The sequence below is a fragment of the Bombus huntii genome, chromosome 9 (assembly GCF_024542735.1).
Source record: "Bombus huntii isolate Logan2020A chromosome 9, iyBomHunt1.1, whole genome shotgun sequence".
NCBI lineage: Eukaryota > Metazoa > Arthropoda > Insecta > Hymenoptera > Apidae > Bombus > Bombus huntii.
The window spans coordinates 2,644,438-2,665,569 of record NC_066246.1 but is presented as its reverse complement, the minus strand read 5'-3'; the positions used below and the strand labels follow the sequence as shown (position 1 = coordinate 2,665,569).

The 21,132-nt window shown below is 38.9% G+C and overlaps 2 protein-coding genes across 3 annotated transcripts in view; both read left to right on the top strand.

Annotated features, from left to right (window-relative positions):
- Nucleotides 1-258: 258 nt before the first annotated feature.
- LOC126869194 (methyltransferase-like protein 25B) lies at nt 259-2,307 on the top strand. The gene is made up of 7 exons (XM_050625420.1): nt 259-416; nt 578-687; nt 770-1,177; nt 1,239-1,541; nt 1,607-1,760; nt 1,826-1,935; nt 2,017-2,307. The coding sequence occupies exons 1-7, from the start codon at nt 297-299 to the stop codon at nt 2,291-2,293; spliced, it is 1,482 nt and encodes a 493-aa protein (XP_050481377.1). The 5' UTR covers nt 259-296; the 3' UTR covers nt 2,294-2,307.
- A 372-nt stretch (nt 2,308-2,679) lies between these two features.
- The window catches only part of LOC126869195 (heterogeneous nuclear ribonucleoprotein L), a 165,113-nt gene continuing 146,660 nt past the window's right edge, over nt 2,680-21,132 (top strand). Inside the window, exon 1 of one of the 2 annotated variants that reach the window (XM_050625422.1) lies at nt 2,680-3,050. In XM_050625422.1, the coding sequence (XP_050481379.1) occupies nt 2,988-3,050 (63 nt within the window). In that variant the 5' untranslated portion in view covers nt 2,680-2,987. Of the gene's footprint in view, nt 3,051-3,302; nt 3,874-21,132 lie in introns of those variants that run through there. The other variant, XM_050625423.1, reaches the window with a different exon arrangement.

Here is a 21,132-nt window from a genome sequence, read left to right as displayed (position 1 = left end):
TCGTAAAGAGTACATTTTAAAATCTTGTATAGCGTGGGATATTATAAATAATTTAAAATTGAAAGACTTATCTAATGATAGATATGAAAATAAGATATAACACATTGATTTTACGTGTACATATACACATATAAATTACTAATAATTACTAATCGATAAAAGTTACTTATCGAGAGTTAACTACTTAGAGATAAATTTTAGTATTAATAAATGAATTCTAGAAATGATAATTTTATGACAGAATTAGAATCACGTGGAACGATCAGTCAAATTTACGCGGCTATTTCATTGCAACGATGGCCGCACCTACTGACATTCGGTGCATATGTAAAGTGTGTACCGGAATTCGTGTCACGATTGACCAAATATTTTGCGTTTTAGATGTATACGGTTGGCTATTGAACTCTTATGTCGTGGTATGTAACATTAGAAATTTATCTCGTACCATCATCTTCTATAGTGTCGTATTTGTTCGGGTTAATTCGATATAGCTACAGACGTGTGTTTCCAAACGCGTGTCGTTATCTTCATCGAGTCGTAGAACTTTAATGACTCTACTACTTTTTTTTTAATACAGGATTTTTTCCAAGACGAGTTATGGGACAAATTACCGGAAAGTTGGAGGTTTGCATTACAAGATACTCCTCCTCGAGAATTCGGTAAATGGTTATCGGGAGACATCTCGTGGTGAGTACCGATACTATACCGTTCGAACTTGATTACCTGTTGTTTTACATATTGTTCTACAATCTTTTTAATTGTATTACAGCACACGTGTATGGCCCTTAACATTGCTTGCACTTCGTCAAGTGGCTAATATTTTGCAAGTAAATAGAGATCACGAAGATCCAAAAAGTACTTTAACTTGTGAATTCAATAAAGTAATAACAAATAACAATGACAAAATTTGTAAAACTAGCAGAAATGATACATTTGACAAGTTATACTCCCAGGATCAGAAATTTAATAACCTGTTTTCAAAACATATAAAGAAGAAAAAGAGATACGAGATACACGAAATAGCTGAAGTATGTGCAGGCTGTGCCTACGAAGCTAGCTGTAAATGTATCATTGATATTGGATCTGGAATGGGACATTTAGCTCGTATCCTAGCGTTCCAATATGGATTAAACGTTACTTGCATCGAACAAGATTGTATACTATTGCAACAAGCTAGGTATACAAATTGCTATGGTACAATATCATTATAGTCGATGCTAATAATAGTTTTGTTGCAGGAAATGGGATCAGGAATTATTGACGTCTATAAGAAAACACATACCTAATTTCCATCAAAAGTGTCCTCAACATTTTACAGCTAAATTAGAATCTTCGAGTTTAGTAGAATCAGAGTTAGTTAATCGATTAAAAGAATTGTTTCAGAATGAATTCGGTTTAAGCGAAACAGAAACTGAATTTGGTCTTATAGGACTTCATCCTTGTGGTGATCTAGCTCCTATATTATTGAAGTTTTACTCATCTAGAAGCGAAGCCAAATTTATTTGTATCGTAGGATGTTGTTATATGAAACTAACGATACAGTTCGTATATTTTCTTATAAGACCTTTTTCTTTAATATTATGTACTATAATAATTGATTTTCTAGATCAGAGACAAGAGAATTAAAGGGTTATCCACTTAGCCAGTATCTGTTAGCACATAAAAATCATTTGTTAACTTATACAGCATTAGAAGTAGCTTGCCACGCTATTGAAAAATATTGTGACAAATTAAAGAATGGAAATTATGAAGATTTAATAGTTAAGTGAATTGGTAAACATGTACATATTTGAATAAGTATTATTAACTGAATTATTTGTTTCAGGTACACACTTATAGAGCAGCTTTAGAAACTATTTTAGTAAAAAAAAATGAAAAATTACGTCATAGTCAATTCAGGAATGTTAAAGTATCGAAAGGAATGACATTTGAACAGTTAAGTTACTAACATCTCATAACTGAAAATTAAATAAGCAGCAACGAATGTACAAGTATATACAAATATCTCTATTTTAGGTATTGTAGCGTAGCTACTGCAAATTTTGACGCTTATTTGCAGCCGCAAGAATCTGATATTAATAACTTAGAAATAAATAACCTGTTAAATCGGTGGGAACAAGTTATAATATTTGGATCGCTTCGAATGATGTTGGCGCCATTAGTGGAAACCATAGTGCTGTATGACAGATTTCTATTTCTGTCCGAAAAAAGTTTGACACCAACACTGAAACCGGTGTTCGATAGTAGATTGTCACCTCGAAATTTAGTATTAATGTCTAGGAAAAATAACTAGTCAGTTTAAAGTTTCGAATTATTTTCCGATAAATCCTACCTTGAATTTTTCCTTCTTCAATCGCTGTAAGTGCTCATACTATTGCACTTCCCGCGTCCACGAATCAAAGTTGCTCCAGATTACGATGTGCCTTTGATTGGACAATATCACTGAATTATAATCGTCGATGAATAATGTACTATTTCAATTTTCTGTTCTTCGATAATAACGACTTTTAAGAAAATCACATTATAAAAACTGCAATATTCTTTGCAAATGTTCTTTTGACTTGTTATTTAATGGTAATTTTATTGTTCGAATATACGACGCGAGCAACGATAGGCCGACCAATGGGAGAGTGGGGCAGCGGATAGACGCGCGTGCGCGCGATTCCACCTTAAAGATCATACCGTCAGTATTCGAATAGTGGCGTCGGTAGGTAGCGCTGCGGTGGCCGGCTACTTCGTTAGGGGCAGAGACGTTCCTCTCCAGCAACATCGCGATCCAGTTTCCCTTAAGCCGCTCTCGCGCGTTTGTCTGTTCTCGTCGCGTTCGCGTCGTGTCCTACCGATTATTTTCTCCTTCCTCCCCCCTCCCCCGCCCGCGCACGAGATCGTCGACACGGTAGAGAGCCGCGCGGTATACACACGGACGTGTCGTCGTAGCACTGAGTGCCCCGCTTTTAAAACTAAATTGTCCGGTGTCGAACCCTAGGATGGCGTTTAACGGAGACGGACCACACTCCAAGAGGCAGCGACTCGAGGAATCTGGTCACAGGGTGAGTACAAGTTTATATATTAGATTCGGTCGGAGGTATTTTGTCGGCGAAATTTGTCAATCAGTTTCTGTGCCTTAGACGGATTTTATTCGTTATTTGAACGTTTGGTATACTGGTACGGTGGACGCGTGCGTTTCAGCGTGTCGCGTGAGATTTACAACCCGTGAGGCGGTCGCGACACAGCGGTGGGGGGAAAGTCGCCATTTATCCGGTCGCTTTTACCCATATCACCGCCACCGCGTCGAAACAATGGGCGATGCGCGCGCTCTCGAAGAAGATTGTCTCGTGTCGTGGTCGTGTCGTGTATAATACGAAACGCACGTTTGCCTGATACGTGGCTCGTGTTTCGGCAGCAACCTGTTATCTCGTACGTGTGCTTTCTGTAATAATCGTTTCCGGGAATTCGGTTGACGACGCCGTCGCCACCGTCGTGGAAAGGCTTGCCCTGTTCTATCGTCGTTATTGGCGACGGCTGGTGCGCGAGGATGCACGTTCAAAACAAACCCCCGTCGGTGAACCGGGGTCGATAATTTCCATCGCGTTATCACCGCGAGACGAGGCGTTGTCGCGATGCTCGCCGTCTGCGATTATCTCGAAGGGCAGTTTCGTCTTTATACCGTGACCTATGATATATTCGGACAAACAGACCAGATAATAGCAGCACTGTGCTTGAACGTGTTGTGGTCTTAGGAGTCTCTTCGGCCGACGGCTCCCATGCATTTGTCATACCGTTTCTTTGGAACGACGTTTTCGTCCTGAAATCGATCCCTGGTCATTCCGTTAACGTTATATTAACCGAATGTATCCGGCGAGGGTATCGAAGGTACGAGAAAATACATTGATACTCATACGGATCGGCAATTATTAAAAGATATTTATTTGTTTTTTTTTTATTATTATAGAATATGATTGATTGCCTTCTTCATATTACTTATAGGATTATATATTATAAATACGTAAAGCCAGCTGAAATCATTTCTCTTTGTATTCGAAACACGTATTACGTATACGTATTTACACGTGCTTCATTAAGTAGTCTAGAAAATTCCAATAATTTTTTTATTCCAATAAAGATGTATTTTTATTGTCTCGGCTTGAGAAATGTTTTTAGAGTGGCTATATTCGTTTATCTATACCTACACGATATATCGAAAAGCAACAATAATAAATCGCGATAGCATGAATCATATTTGCAATTCAGTTGGATAAATAATGAATTGGAATATGGCTGTAAAACTGACTACGAGCAGCGTTGAAAATAAAGTACACGTGCATTCATGAATAAAAATACCATATCACGCGGCGTTATCGTTACTCATTTTGTATTCGTTCAATTGTCCTTAACTAGTTATCAAATATGTTCCATCCATTATCTTGTAACAATACTCAAATATTGCTTATTTTTTAGACATCTTTTTAATCACTTTGGAGTGATAATATTCACGCTCATTATCATTGTCGAGGATAATTTGTAAAAAACGGGTGAGAAACAAAAATTGAACATAACGAACAGAATGGGTCATTGTCACGTCAACTACTTCGTGACCTTCATTCCACGGTTGCTAACACTACTGCTGAGAACACATGCCACAGATGATGTAACGGTAGGCGTAATGTATTACATATGCATGTATGTCAATCATATTTTCACACGAAGTACGTCGGCATACATTGATCGGGATATTGAACTTTCACACCTTTATTTTTTATGAACTATCGTCTCATCGTTTAATTCGTTATTTTACTGCATCAACTGATGTTTCACTTTGTATTACGACTTTTGGTATTACATTATTTAAATTACCTGCAATTTCTTCGTTTTTTACGCGATATAATATTTATTACATTGTCCCCGATCAATATGTTATCTTTCAAAGAATTATGTTAGATACACCTGTATATCTCAGTTATATTCGCGTGAAAAATTTAGCCATTTTAAGCCACGTTTAACGTAACCATTATCGTTACTTTCATCAGAATTTCTTTCAATTCATTCTACTATCTATTATTGTGTACTATTATTAACTTCGCAGTTCCTAATAATTCCAATATGAGTTTCGAAATAGGAGTAATAATGATGCATAACTTGATTCACTCAATTCCTTGTTCTTCTTCAAACATAACCTGTATATTCGTTTTAAAACGCTAGATGTACCACATGACGATCGTCTTTAGAAAGAATTCCGTTCTATTTGTAAGAAATCGATCTACGAAAGGTCAACGGTACGTGGTGGCGGTTTCACGATAACATACAATTCTTGCGGTTAGTCCTATAGGTCAGCATTAAAATATGTATCGACGCGTTTCTCTTCTGTGTCGTATTTTCATGATCAGTGGTTGAGTAACGATCACGAATAAGACGCGTGAAAGTCGCTCGAATTGTTTCGGGAACGTTTCCATTTACGTAGTCACGGTCCAAGTTTTTTAACTTTTAAATTCCTTATTCGGATTGGTTCACGTTTTAATTTTCCTTCCCTTTGCTCGACTACCTCTCCCTGACTGTATGATTGAGGAGAAAAGAATGCCTACACTTTCTCATTGTTAATGTTGATTAAGTTACCCACGAGCAGAAATAAATCCACGTAGTTGGAATATCAATGTAACCACCTTTGCTTGCGCCCTGCTATCCTTTGCACCGTACTCCATAATGCATGCGGATCCACTCGATTTCTCGGTTTCTGTTCTATAGACTCGTGGTCGGCCAGCTCGATTCAATTCCTCGTCTATTTTCGAGGCAATGGGGACAAAAAGTATATATCACTGTCTTTACCGTTCGATGATCGGATATGTTCAATATCAAAGCTTTTTAACGTTTCTTCATCATGAAATATTCAATGAGAATAAAAAACAAACTTATAAGTACATGTATCTCTGCCGACACTGTGTACGCGATTAAATCCGCGTTTCTCTCGATTACGTGATTTATCTTGATTATAGTTTCTGATATTTCTTCTGAAATTCCCAAACACTCCTGTAAAGAGCAGATAATCGCAGCTATATGGAAATGGAAGTTTGGCGGAGAACAGTTTGAAGAACCGTTATCTTGATCTTTAGTCACGTTCTATCATTCGTTTCGTCGTTTCTCTCGTTACTCGTCTCGTAACCTCGTGAAATTCATCCGAACGTTCCTTTCTTGCGGAACGAGTATGGTCGGTAGTCGCGGCTAGAGACAGAAGTTCCAGCAAATCGATAACGTCAATGTTGATCCGCGAAGAGTTATTTTGTGCCAAATAGCTCGAACAACTCGAGTCAATTAATGTGCGGCACACGTTTGACATTTCTACGAACGTAACTGTGTAATACGCGGTCATTTCGATGGAAAATAACAGTATCCGTATAAATTATGCTATTAACTATTAAGGACCAATGTTGCATTCACGCAACTTGTCACTCGTAACCTTTTTCAGTTAATTGACATTATCGAATTTTGGATTTTTACATCGTGATTGTGAAAAGGATTGCCAAGCATTCGCTTAGTATTTTTTTTAGTCATTGTCTCTTCTTTCACTTCCTATCTTTTAATAATAATAATAAGATTTGAAAATACTGAAATATCGATAGCATCAGGATATAAATCTTCTTCAGAGTATAGAATCTTTTCTTTACACTTTTGATTTCTGTAATGCACTTCTGTCTAGTACCTGTTATTCTTTTACTTCTTTTTACGGTTTCGTTTACTTTGATAAGATGATTAAGTTACTTTGTTCGTATCTTCCAATGACGTTGCGTTTATGCAAATTTTGCGAATTATTTCATCGTATCAGTAACATAAAACAGTCTATCGGTCCCATCGCTAATTATAATCCTTCGAAGACGACACGACGTGTACTTCTACATTTGTTCTTAGCAAAAGGCAGTGGCCAGATCTTAGTGCACGCGTTTCGGCCAACGACGCGACGGAACGAAAATCCGTTCGTTTGAACTTTGCCAACGCAAAGTCAAGCCGTCTCTCAAACTTCGCGACACCGTCCATTCGGATCTCGGTGTGTCATACCAACCGAAATATCTTTGACTCTTGACTAGTATCCTTGCTGGGTAATGTGCACGTGCTCCCGTAACTGGAATGTCTGACGAAGTAACTCTGTCAGCTTGGCTATGATGTGTCCATGATAAAAAAGAAGATCGATACTCGCTTCCTGTCAGACAGTATAGCGTACATACTTGAAAATTGTATCGTGAATGAAATTCATGGATGTCGTTCAAGGGACACACGACGCTTTATAGTCAGCAAGTGGCTGCACTGGGCGGATTCCTATGAAATTTTAACACCTGAAGGGTCACTTTCTTTTGACATATTGACGCTTTTCACGCGGACCAGTTCATACAAATCTAGAAACCATTTTTCACAATCTTCTTTATTCCTCGTCGTTTTGTCGACGATTAGGTGACACGAAATACACGGTATTTGTCATGTAAACGACAACCGCATATGCGAATAATGAAAGTATAAGTTTAAATTGATATTAAATTAGAAGCGATGTTCTTAAAGTTAGAATTATCGAATTTCGGAGTGAACGTTTCCTACAATTACTAAATACATGGTGGTTTTAGCGAAATTAATGTTGACTTTTATCTAAATGGGATTTACATCCACTTTAACCCTTTCGAGACGAATTTTTCATTGAACAATGAATGCGATATATAATAATTCGGACTATAATACAGATACTCAAGTTTGTAAGGTATTGGTTAATGATGATTTTCATAATGGGATATTTAATTCCATTTACAATGCGATTCTATGTCTCGATGATCTCAGTGATGTTCAGAAAAATAATAACGATATAATGACTTTCTTAAGTCATTTATTTTGGAACGTATCGTATCATTATTCTCATAATTATCTATATATATTATAGCGTAGTTTAAATTTCATACTACAAATCTAGCGTTAAATAAGTCTTTATTTGAACTTTAATACTTTGATCGAATTTGCACGTAATAGAACACCTTTTGCTAATAAAGCACGTGTTCTACAAGTGGATGGCATGGAGTGGTGCTCGAAGAATCATCGGAATAGGACAATCTGTTTGTAGTACCTCGTGACATATTCTTCTATAGCCATCCATAGCATCGTTGCACGACATTTGATGAAATTACTCGTTTCGTTAGAAGCATATCCATAGTTCAGCCTGGAATCGTGGAATGTAATGTCTTCGTGTATCGACGTAAATTGCATTCAATATTATATAATGGAATAATACCTGGCTCCGATGGATAAGAGTATCGAATGCACAATAAATTGTCATCGATCATAATATCATTGTTTCATCAATCATGATTATTACACAGAGCACGAAAATAAACCGTCATCCGATACGTCGTAATAACGGTGAAAAGACCATTGTCCCGGAGTCGCGTTGCAATTTTCGTCATTACATTACTTCCACGCGCGTACGATCATTGCGTTTCTACGGCCAATGAAATTTAATTTCGCGCTTTTCAGCGCCTCGGGTTCCACGATTAAAATTCTATTCGTAAAATCGTCATATTTTAATTCAATCGTGTCACCTCTTTGTCAGCGATCAGACACAAAGTTGTTCCATTTAACATAAATGCTTCTAAAACTGTTTTACGAATTGTTTGGGTTAGGCTTGTTTGGCAAGTTGTTTTTTTAATTGTTTTTTAGTTAATATATATAGTAACTCACGGAGGTATTTAAACACTCGAGGAAACCTTTTACGGATACATATGTTGTTCCCCAGTGGAGGGGATTAATAATTAGATCAGAGCGATTGGAAATTTGTAGATTGTAATGTAAACCGTGTTATATAAAAACTGTGTGTCACATTGAACCGTATTATACTTGTGTTTAGTGATTGAGCGATAACGATATCATTGACATCCAGTCAATTTGATGTCAAAGTATTCGATAGGAAATATCGATATCGATACGTATCAAAATCTTACGTATTTTCTATCAGTTATCGACATTGATTTTTTTTCAATCGATACCAAACCAATACTATGCTTCATACGGATGAAAATCACAATTTGAACGTATGTATATGTCTTCTGAAACGGCTTCGACGAATGTTAACGGTTTTTGTTTTGGTAAATATTGTAGTAGACAAACGTTACAATAACGACTGTGTCGTCAACGATCACCGCAATGGTTATAGCAGTAGTGACAAAATACTATTCTATAATTGTTATAGCAGTAGTGACAAAATACTATTCTATAATTGTTTGCGTATTATGTATTATATAATTTAATCGTATAGTTCACGGTATTGATTCCTATTGCTGCTTCGTCATTATCTTGGTATTATCGATAATAAATAATATTTTCGCGAAGGATTAAATTGCAAAATGGCAACCGATATTGTCGTACAAGCATCAAGCAGCTATTATATATATATTTATACAAATATTTTCATATAAGTATGAAATAGGTATCGATATTCTCGTGTAGGTATCAAACAGATATCGAATTTTCGTGTAGGTGTAAAACGGGTATCAAGATTTTCGTATCAAACAGGTATCGGCACATTCTCACACGTAAGTATCAAAGACGTATTGATTCCTTTTGATGCCTTTGTCTTTGATATTTATCGATGCCAGATCGAAATGTGTAGACCGGTATCGACACTATCGATGCATATTAGCAGGCATGTCGCTATATATTTGTGTTGCGTGGTGAAAGTTTGTATCATAGAAATTAGAGTTATTATTTTATATGGAGTTTAATTCGCGTTGTAATGGGAATCTAAAAGTCCGTTTAGAATTCGACGAAAACGCGCTTGTTAAGGATTTTTTAGACTTCGTTGTATCTCCGGCATGTTGTATCTCTGTATTTGGAAGGATAACGGAGTGTTGTATGAGGCTGGAAGGCGAAGTGCTGGTATGGACAATGGACACCTTCGTGGAATATTCCACAGGGTTCGAATTCTGACGCGAGAATCGTTAGGCTGCACGTCGCTCGTATGACTGTTTAGAAACTCCGTGGTTTATGACAACATCTTTACTATTGAGGTATGGAAAAAGCGACGCGAAGCAACTAAAAATACGAGGTATTGAAAATGAGTCACGTACCACCTGACTGCTGGCAGCCACCGAAGTGCTAAAATTCTATTTTTCGAAAATAGCGATTGTTCTTGACCGTGGCATAAACCTGCCACGTCCTTGCTATACCTCTAACGTGTAACTAACAGCCTCCTTTTATATGTTTGCTTTATAACACTCAACGATACGTTTGCAGTAAACGTCTCGCGATTTCTATATTTATTTTCATATTTGTTGACACTCTTCTCGGTATAACCAATTATATCTCGTTATAATACGTATGGCATTTGTCTCTTGTTATAGTGTTAATAAAATCTCAAAATATTCCGTACAATACACAGAATATATTAATGCAAATTTTCTGTGATAAGGGAAGGTCGGTGTGAAACGCAGTCGACGAAACGTTTACGTTTTCAAATTATTCCATCGCGTTCCGACGATTCGTCGTGCCCGATATCCATCGTGTCACCAGAGGACTGGACTGAAAATCGTGAAAAGCGTAATTTCCAGAAGAAGGTGCACGTATCTTTTCCCCCGTCCCCCCGTTCACCCGTTACTTCTGCACGCGAGTTCCCGAAATAACCGTACCGAAATAAAGGTTCGTTCTCGTTAGCGTAAAATTTCTTTGTGGAGCAGAGCTGTCAAAAGATGTTGTTGCGTAATGTCAGGATGACGCGTTTGACGGAATCAAATGAGATGTATTTCAATGGCGATCCTATATCTAGTAAATTTATAGCTTTTTTAATAATACCATATCGATAAATCTTTTTTCTTTGTCCTGTTATGCTGAGAATGCTTTGTGTCGCATCGAATACGTTTTTTGACGTACATATGTCATATTGAAAGAGCTATTGTGCTCTTCTCGAGTATTCCGAACATTTGCCCGAACGCATCGAGAAAATCATAGGTAAGCCATGGATAAGTTAGAAGCAGACACGGCCAGACATCATTCATTCGCGATTTCCGACAGCGAATACGTTGAGTAGGATGTTCGAGTTAAAGTAGTCGTAGTCGGGGAAATTTATTGGACCATCCGCGGTCCTGGGACGTGTGATTATTTGCTCGAGGCGGCAAATTTGTCGGTCTCTCCGTGACACAGAGGAAGAATATCAATCGCCCTAAGGAATTCACGGTTTCCCCGTGAAAACTTACTCTTCCGTCTCCGTTGCAGCGTGTCAGCTTCTGCAAGTTAACCAAGCCTCTATCGGAAAGTTATCAACTTCCGTTTTCTACGACGATATTTCGAGAATTGGATAAGTCGTAGCCATTAGCATTCGCTAACTGTCTGTTATTTTGATTAATTAAATCGATCGAGTTGTTCGCGAAGAATAATTGGAACGAAGTTGCTGCGATTGTTCAATTTTCTGACGATCAGCTGCCATTGATTGCGACTATAGAGAAGCTATCGATTCGGTATAATTAATAGACAACTGTTAAGTACCGTGCGACGTGGAGAATCCTAATTACGCGAAGCCGAGGAACGTGCTATTGCGTTTGCAATTAGCATCGAGTACGACTCGACCACGAAGCAGTTTCGTCTTCGTCGTAAACCAAAATCGGGCATTAGCCAATATTTCGGTGATAAAATATTTTATCTCTGATTTAAAACCTACGTTATCCATTCGCCGAGTCGACGAATTCGGAAGATTTTGGAGACTTTTAATCTCGCTAAAAGCCCATTTTTCGTATGTGAATTACTTTCTATATTGTTGGGTAAGTTGCCGATACACGATACACGATGTACGAAAGCTCGATAGAAACGATCATACCACGTTTCGCGAGAATTCGTTGGCCAGCGTTTTTGTTTCTCTTTGTTCGGAAACAGACGTCGATTTTCAATATGTTTTTGCACATACTGGCCTCTCCCCCAACCTCTCGCGCTTTTCAATTATCGTACTTTCATATGAAAGCTTCGCTTTATACCGCGAGCAGAAAGCATCGCATTCTTTCTTAAGAATCGGTATTAAAGCTCGTTTATTGATGGACGTTCTCCAGTGTACACGTATGGCTGAACCTGAAATACAGTCCTCCGGCAGATTGGCTTCCGTGACCAAGGAAAATTAAATACCCTTCGATAGCAAATTCTCGTATGCAAAGTTTTACTTAACACCTGTCTTCCTTTATATTGTATGGAGGATTGATATATCGCATTTACAAGTACTGTACATGTACCTAAACTCGTTGGCAAATAAACAATTTATATGTCGAAGTCGGGTTGGCACTTTGGGGCGTTCTATGAACCTTTGCTTACTTTACCGTTGCGGATGTGGTTAGTGTTTATCAGTGCGAATGTGGGCACTACAAGAGGCTATGAGTAACGGCAATAGGATGTCCGAGATGATGGTGACAACGAATCCAAGTTCGATAACGAATCCGCGGTCCACGGGATGACCAGTATCAGCGTGACTTACTCGGAAACTCGCTCAACGACTAACTAACTAAAAAACTCCCTGAATCCAGATGAACCTACCCTTATATACTTCTGTCCCCGCTTCTCGGGTCAATCCTTGTTTCTAAGGAGAGTCATAAAATCATTCCGTACCTCTGTCAGGTACGCGGCCCTCCTGTGACCTGGCTACGTCTGGTGACCCGTTATGTCACCTTAAACCTGAACCCTTGGTCGTAGTGCCAGGTTGGAACATTAAAAGTTGTTTTCCTTATTTTTATGGCTTAAACATTAAAATCTTGACTATGGTGATGGAAGGTTTTTCCCAGCATTCCCGACAGAAAGTCCCGCTGTCCTTCCCTCTCCGACATATATAACAGTTTACCAATTTTACTCGTTGGTTTAATTTTCCTCACTACCTATCATTTTTTGTTTATGTGTACGTTTACGTCCAGATCGACAGATTCAATCGATAGGAGTTCAGATAATCGGACATTAAATGAAATTTCGCTTATCACATTTAAAATATCAATCGTTTGAACATCGTGACAGAGATATTTAATCTCGAACAGTATTTACACACTTAACAGTAAGTATATTGTTAATCAAACAAACCAACGACGATAATCAAGGTAAACGAATCAACATGACAAATTCAGAATTTTTCATAGATCTGTAAATTCACAGCGACGCGTTCTTCTTCGAAAATTTGAATGATATTTTTCTAAAATATATGGATAAATCCTGAAATTATGTATTTTCTCGTGTACCTTTCGTTTTAATCTCGTTTAATAGAAATTCTACGTTTCGTTTACTGGCTCCAGCGTAAAGTTTCTCATGGTAGTTTGATTTTCCGCTTACATAAAGTTATCCCGAAATCGATAGCGAACCTTATGGCAGCGCTCTCACACTCGAACCAATTTGCGTGGTTCTGCGTCGCTTTCTATTTAATAAAGAGGCTTTATCGGCGGAAATCTTGAACTCTGTCGTGGTAGTAACTCGTTATCGCTTGTTTACACCCGACTCTGTTGAATGCTCGCGAGGCGCGTGCACCTTGAGCGTCCCGTGCAAACTCGCGTGAAATTTCACGGCGGCGAGTTGAGCGAGATTAAGGTCGTCGAGGAGTTAGTAAGGCGAGCAAAATGAAATTAGAACGCGTGGAATATTCGTCGATAAAGGCTGGCGGTCTCGTTATGCATCCCTTCTTTCCCATTTTCAGCAGTTTTGCTCGTTCGCCATGAGACTCGTCTTTAGAATTATAGCGGGGAAAGACAGAGATAAGGAGAGAGGAAGAGAGAGAGAGAGGGGGGGGAAGGATTGTTTCGCTGAAAATGACCTGGTCGGTTGGAAACGGAAGCAACGAAGAGTCCATTTTCTGCGTAATACGGCTTTGCTGATTTTCCAGGATGACTTTCCTTCCTATTTGTCTATGCAAATACGAAATACGAATACAAGCCGCGAAAATGCAATAGTCATATAACAATCGTCTGTCGCGCGAAGCTGCAGACTATAGGCGAACGTGATACGAAAATACGCGGATTGATACGGAAATCGCATGTACCGTTGACGTTTCTGTTTGGTGACACAGATTGAATTATAGTAGAAATTCCTGTACATTTCCATATATGTTGTTTCGTCGATATTTTGCCTTGGTTCGTAGTGTAAATATTTGCCTTCATACCTTGGCATTTCACTGTCGACTATATCTTATAAAATTGACAAATATGATGTTTGATTTCCCCTCTGTAAATATCGCACGGTCGTTGAACCTTGGAGATGAAGTTGTTTCTTCGATCATTTTGGTGTTCTCTTCGTTGTTTACATGTTTCTTATATTATTTATCGATTTCGTTAAAAATTTGAATACAGTTGCAAACGTAATGGCAATTCCGACTTACGAATTGGAAGATTCCACGTCTTGCAGATTGTCTGTCCACATGTTCGATACATCGATGTTTTCTCTAACGAACAGTTATGCGCCTGTCTTCGTTTCTTCGCCGTATAAATCTGGTCTTAAGTTCGTCGCCTGAAGGCAATAGCGGAACATTCAAAGTTCGTTCTGCCATGGGTATTACTTGTGACGTAAAAATCCTACGGAACTTTCGTCGCGATTAACCGAAGGTTTTTGCTTATCCGAGTTTTATTTCGGATCGATAATCTGTCGATGGCCAGCAAACTAGCCTGACTGGCAAATATTACAAACTGACGAGAGTAGGACGGTGTTGAATTAGATTTATGATATCTTTAGCGGTTGTTAGCTTATTATACACAACGGGACAAATTACGGCCAATGAAAGGCATTGTCGGTTCAAGGTCGTAAACCTTGCGTGTCCAGTTTACGACGTGTTTTATACTTTTCTACGGCACCTCGTCCTAAAATGTTTCAGCGAAATATAAATTACATTGACCAAGTTCGTATGCCATTAAGCGAACAGTTTCGACCGCCAAACATTCCTGTCAAATTCGAATTCCTTTGCAAACGGGTATTCTATTACGGGGATTCCACACGATTGTTCTTTTTCTCATTTTAGAAAGGTACCGTTGCAAATCACAGTGAGCGAGTGTAAAGAATTCCGCGTTAATGTTTGCGCGATGGAATTCTTCGCGTACAAACCCAGCGAGTTCACCAAAGAAAATGCCGTTCATCGAATACATTTCCTCCTAATATCGAACAACTCGTTGTTTTGTGTTTGCCGCAAACGCAGGAACGAAGCTGCCCTCGCGGCCTGTTGGCTGCGCGCATTGTTCTGCTCTAATAATTGCGTTCACATTCAATTGGTCGGAACGAAAAGGTTCTGCCACGTCGACAATGATTTAGGATCGACTGAATCGCCTTACTGCGGTGATTAGACTTAACTGTACTTGTGGTTAACTGTACTGTACTAGATCGTGCGATCTATTCCTATGACAGGGTATGACAGTTTCGTGTCGTTACGATATTTCATCGTCCAAAATTGTTTGACTATGATCGACTACAACCTCGTGGTTCTGCGAATGCTCGACTTTCTTCGACAGTCGTACATAGCCTATACTAAATTATAGTACTCTGACGTGACAGCATCTCGTCACCCCTTTTACTACATTATTATATATACTTATTTAATAACGATGGATTAGAGTAGCGTGCTAAGTACATCGTGACGGAAACGTTCTCGAATGCTCAATTTTTCTCAACGATAGCGTGCAATCTATTCAAAATTGTTTCACTATAATTGACTGCAAAGAATATCTCTTTAAATGCTTGATTTTTTTTTTCGTATAATCTTTTTCGGAAGTGTGTCAAGCTTTGCGCGAAAGGAGGTCGTGGAAAAACTTCTATCAATCATTTACATAGTCTGGTTTCTGCAGTCTAATCGTTGGAAGATATTAGAAAGTATCGAACGAGGCAAATGAATTTTTTTCTCCGGACGATATACCGTTGAACGAGTATTAATGCTCGGGAACGTGCACAGAATAATTTCGCGAGATCTCGGTGTACCGTGTTGCAACTGATATTATAATTTCTTTCGGACAAAAAATTCGATCCCCATCTTCACCCTCCTCGAGGACTTTAATATCCATTCATGCTCTGATGCCAGTTTCAGAGGGACGCATTTTCTCTCTACTCCCCCTCGTTCGTCCCTCACTTTTTCTTTCGTTTTTTACCTGTCGCTTACTCTGACGACAACAAGGTCGATACTCCAACCGTAATCTAAGCATTATGATAAATGGATTTCACTAATCAGACATTAAAATCCATACACGAACCTTTGTATAACTGCAACTGCTACGTGATTGGATCGATTAATGCAACGTGACGATTTTGTATGTGTCTGACAGGATGGTTGGTTCACAGTGAATGTGAAAGTTGAAAACTCTGGTAGACTTATATAAGTTCGATGGTCGAATTCTTTAACTTAGCGCTAGCAGAAATATGTGGTACAGCGTTAAAAAAGGATAAAGAAACGTCGACTTGATAGTTTAGGATTCCATTATCCGTTCGATTCATTAAATGTAGATACCGGGCGCTAGATTGTTCACCGGTTGGATGAAAGGCAAGCGAAACCAACCTTCGCACCTTTCACCGTGGATGAATCATTCGCGATGCACATCTGAAATACGAAATTTAAATTTGCCTTAATCTCTGCTGTTAACGTTATCGCGTGTCTACAGGCAGAGATCTGTCCTTGGTATCTTTCGGCGTACAAGGTTCTATGACCCACGTGTTGTACGTTCGAACGCACGTGGCTTACGGAAACTGTAACGTAGCTGAATAGATCGTGTAAACAGCGTTCTAACGTGGTGTATGCAACTCGTTGAAGAATTCATAGGCAAAGGGGTTAAACGTTAAAGCGGTTCTCAGAGGTCGTGGTCATGTGTACGCGTACAGAGAGGAGACCCTTTCTCTATAGGAGAATCGCGGTGGCCCAATTATCTTGTCCGCTATGAATTACTTACTTACAGCCTCGTGGCTGCACACTGGCATCTTTAGCGAGGTCTCCTAAGATGAAACTTTCCACGTACCTCGCCTTAATTCCATCAACGACGTCTACCCGACGCTGGTTAGGGTAATAAAAAAGGGAGAAAATTGCGGGGCAGAACTTGCGGCGTTTAAGAGCGTTGTTCATTGGGAAATTTCAATGCAACCGTGAGGCGAGGTAAAAAGTTTCTTCGGGCCAGCTTTTGCACTCTTGAAAAAAACAGAGTAATATCGTTCGTAGGCTGTGTAGTAGAAGGCTTGGGAAATTAAGTCGGGAATTAGCGGTTTCATGAAACGCAACCTTGGCGTGGCCGAAACTAATGAACGATAAGTAAAATCGAGGCGGAGCTTGGAAACAAATGGACGGAATAACCGGTGGTTCGTTGTTTCGTCGGTGTTTCTAGTTGGGAGGGGGGGTGGTGGTGGTGGTGGTATATGGTTCTCGAGAAAGTTGGTTCGATGTAGAAACTAAGTCATTACAGAGCATAAGCATTGTTCTTGCTGTTAATCTCTTTATCAGCACGTGGCTGGCAGCCGGCCAATCGACTTTCTCCTTGACTCCCGGGACGATCTACGACATCTTCACCTTGTTTTCATTCTACTCGTTTCTACTCCAACGTTTCCGCCCGGTACGCGAATCAAACGTAAGCATTCGCTTCACTATCGCGATAACAATACGACGACTGTGAAATTTGTATACGTATGCGCGTATGTATATAAATATTCTCGTCTATTTCGCTTGGTTTATGTTCTTGAATACGAAAGATGATATTAACGAATTGTGTAGCAGAGTTGAGTTACAAGCACAGCTCTTTATTTTGATATAATAAGAGTATAATCCATGAAAACTCTATACGGATAAAATATTTTCATATATTTCGTTTGATTCGCGAATACGAAAAATAATACGAATGGACCTTTTAGTATTTGCCGAGAAATGTGACTCTTCGCTTCTCGATTGTAATTACGATTCCGATTATAAAGACCATAAATAATATATACAAGGTTATATACGTGATAGGTGTTTTCATATATGAATTTCGTTTCCTCTGTATTCTAAAATAACAAGGCCAATAATAACGAACTTTTTAATACTTCAACAGGAAATATATTCCTGAATACTCGCATCTGTATAATCCTAATACATATTCATATCTTATAATGTATATTTCACAGCGCGAATTAATCCTTGGAATAAACCGAATTCTCGTAAAATATAAAATTTTCTTTGCAATTACGATCGTATATGAAAAACGCTCAGAACACCCTGCGTATTGTTGTTCGGTCGTAAAACAACGAGGACAAAATGAACAACCTCGATCGCGCCGACAGTTCCGGAAATGAAATCACGACGGCGAATCATCGGAGCTATAGATCTCGCGAAAATTTATCAGAAAACAAGAGCGTCGACGATTTCGTATTTTTTTCGTGGCGGTCAGGCGTGATCCATTGAGCGTGAAACCACGTGGTTGGCCAGCGGCCAACGCCGAGTTATGTTTATAACAACGTATTACGGATTCTACGTGGGATTCACCGCGCTTCGTAACTGCGATACTATGCAGTCTATATGACGATGCGACATACCGTCAGAAATCTTGGACCGCGTTCCCGCCGATAGCTTCCTCTTCTCCTTTTCCTCTTCTTCCGTTTTTTTCCGTTCTCAACGAGATTTTACTTGGACGCAAGCCCGCGTCGACTCTTTTTACATCTTATTCCTCTTGTTTCTCGAGGATATTTGGAAACGTTTCACCGATCGGCTCGATCTACTCCGTTAGAGTTTCTTGTTCAACGTTGCACGCAGCAGCAGACAGACCGACGCTCGTTTTTAAACGAGGTTATCACGACGGTCGATCGAATCGATTTTTTCACAGTGAAGAAGAAAGGACGACGATCGATTCGGTATTTTGAGAGCGTAACGTTTAATTCGTCGACCCGGTGTATTCTTTTCCGAATAATCCGCGCAATGCGCTTAAAGTTTACTCGAGCGAATCGGAGCGTTAATCCTATTAGAGAAGAGATTATTCTCTTAATGTCTCACCTTTCCAATACTTGGCACAGTCTGCGCCGATTCTCCGAACACCTGGAAAGTTGCAAATTGTCGACGACTCTCGTTCTTTCTTTCGTTCGTTCGTTCGTTTTGATAGGAAATTCCAACTTTTTCGATTTTTCCGCTGAAACTTTATCGACGCTCGCAATAAAAATTGACGCGGAAGTCACGATGGAATTTAATCAACACGCCTCTGTTTGCAACACTTCAAAAATAGATTGGCGAAACAACAATGCGACGAGAAACTCGAATTGAAATTTAAACGATATTTACCGACTGCCTTTCGGCACAGAAGACCAGTTAATTGGGGCCGCTCCCAACGATGAATAACGAATGTTAATTTCTACCAGAAGAAACTCGTCCATTCAATTATACGGCCCTTTTCACGACCTCTTTGTAAGTCTTTTCATGTTAGTTTTTCCAGCTGAAGCTTTCTTTCTCTCTCTCTCTCTCTTTCTCACTATTTCTCCGAATCCACTACACTGGATTATTTTCCGTTAAAACGTAATGACTCGAGACCGTACAATTTTCTTCTGTTACGATTAAACGTTATTTCCATGCAGCGTAGTATAGCCGCCAGCTTAAATCGTACGTTATAAATATGAAACACTCCCTTAAGCCATTATCGGAGCAACCCTTGTACAGTTTATCATGGAAAATTTGCATGTGCTCAAAATTATAATGCTCTTTTGTTTCTCTACAGCGTTATCATTCATCGTGCTAAATTTCATTCTGTTTTAGTAACACCTGTCATCAGATTGCGAATCTTTATGCGTTCATAAGAAATAAGAATGCGCAAGAATATGTATAATATGCAAAAGCGAGTGAAATGTGCAACAGTACTCGTTATAATATTCAGATAAAAATAACGTCTTAAATACCTTAATCGAAATAAAAGTAAACATTTCTTTTAATAATCTTTTATGGAAGAATCGTTAACGCAAATTTCCGAACACGTTTCAAAGAAATATTTGTTTCTTTAACACCTACGATCAATTTTTCACGACAATTAGTAAAAGTCCAAGCCGTGTCAAAAATCTCCTAAAATAAGGAACCGCGTGTGTCGTCGAACTTGAAGAATAAAGTCACTCCACGTACATTTCCATCCTTCCCATATCAAGTACCATATTTTGGAACATAGTTTCACAAAGTGAGATTCACAAGCGTTTCGTTCCATTCGCATCGTCAGATTTTTCGCTAGTAAAATTCCATTGTGACATTCATAACGGTAGTTTATATACGTACCATGTATTTCCACTATTTACAATACTCGATATCGTGGAGATATATCGGGCTATATTTCATACGTGCCCAAGTTTCGCTTAAATCGTGTTTAAAGCAACCAAGCACCGACACGCTATTTCTCTATAATCGATGGAAGCGATATTTCGTTTGCGCTTTAAGGGTTTACGTAGGATATGCAACACCTACCAGTCCCTAAAGTGTCTCGCCGTACTATTTCCGTCGCTTTCGGTGCTGTCGGAAAAAGACGCGTGGACGTGTATTAATAGATTGCCCGAGTACGCATCCCCAGTGACATCGCGCACCATCGAAATTCAGCCAAAATCGCAGCGTGAATTTCTCTTATGCAATCGATTCGACCAGTACGAAGAGCAACGATATGCGCAAGGCGAATGGAAGCTGCTCGCGAACTCACAACCACGCTCGTGTACAATCGTCGTGATTGAATCGCAGATTTTTCGAAGAATCTTGTTTCCATGCAAACCACTGCCAGATTTTTCTTCGAGCTTTTCTTTTTCTCCTTTATATATCGCATTTGCTATTCCGAATACTTACGAGCGTTTAGAACGTCCATAGGTATACTGACAGTAAAAAATTTAGACTCAGTTCTACAGCTGTAGCTATACTGATTTATTTTACTGATTTTATCAGTTAGCTGTAGCAGTTAATTTCGATAAATTATCGCTAAAAGAATTTTTTTACCAATAAAAAATAATTTTTTAAGACTCTCGACTTTTATGGTACACGTGTAGCGTTTCCATACTTTTACTGGTTATGTTACAGTATCGTGGAAATATCTCGAACCATCTATTATAATGGCGATTGAATATGCTTTTAAAAAAGATCTCCATGTGTCTGCATATATGGAATATAACGTTAAAGTAATTCCTTTATAACGGTACCTATTCATGGCTTCTCGTGATTCACAGAATTCTTTGAAAATG

Bases quoted from the DNA above. Each gene is read 5' to 3' on its own strand.
- LOC126869194 (XM_050625420.1), top strand. From the start codon at position 297: ATGGCCGCACCTACTGACATTCGGTGCATATGTAAAGTGTGTACCGGA. The intron at 1,542-1,606 runs GTTCGTATATTT...TTGATTTTCTAG, and splicing joins TATATGAAACTAACGATACA to ATCAGAGACAAGAGAATTAA. The intron at 1,761-1,825 runs GTTAAGTGAATT...TATTTGTTTCAG, and splicing joins GAAATTATGAAGATTTAATA to GTACACACTTATAGAGCAGC.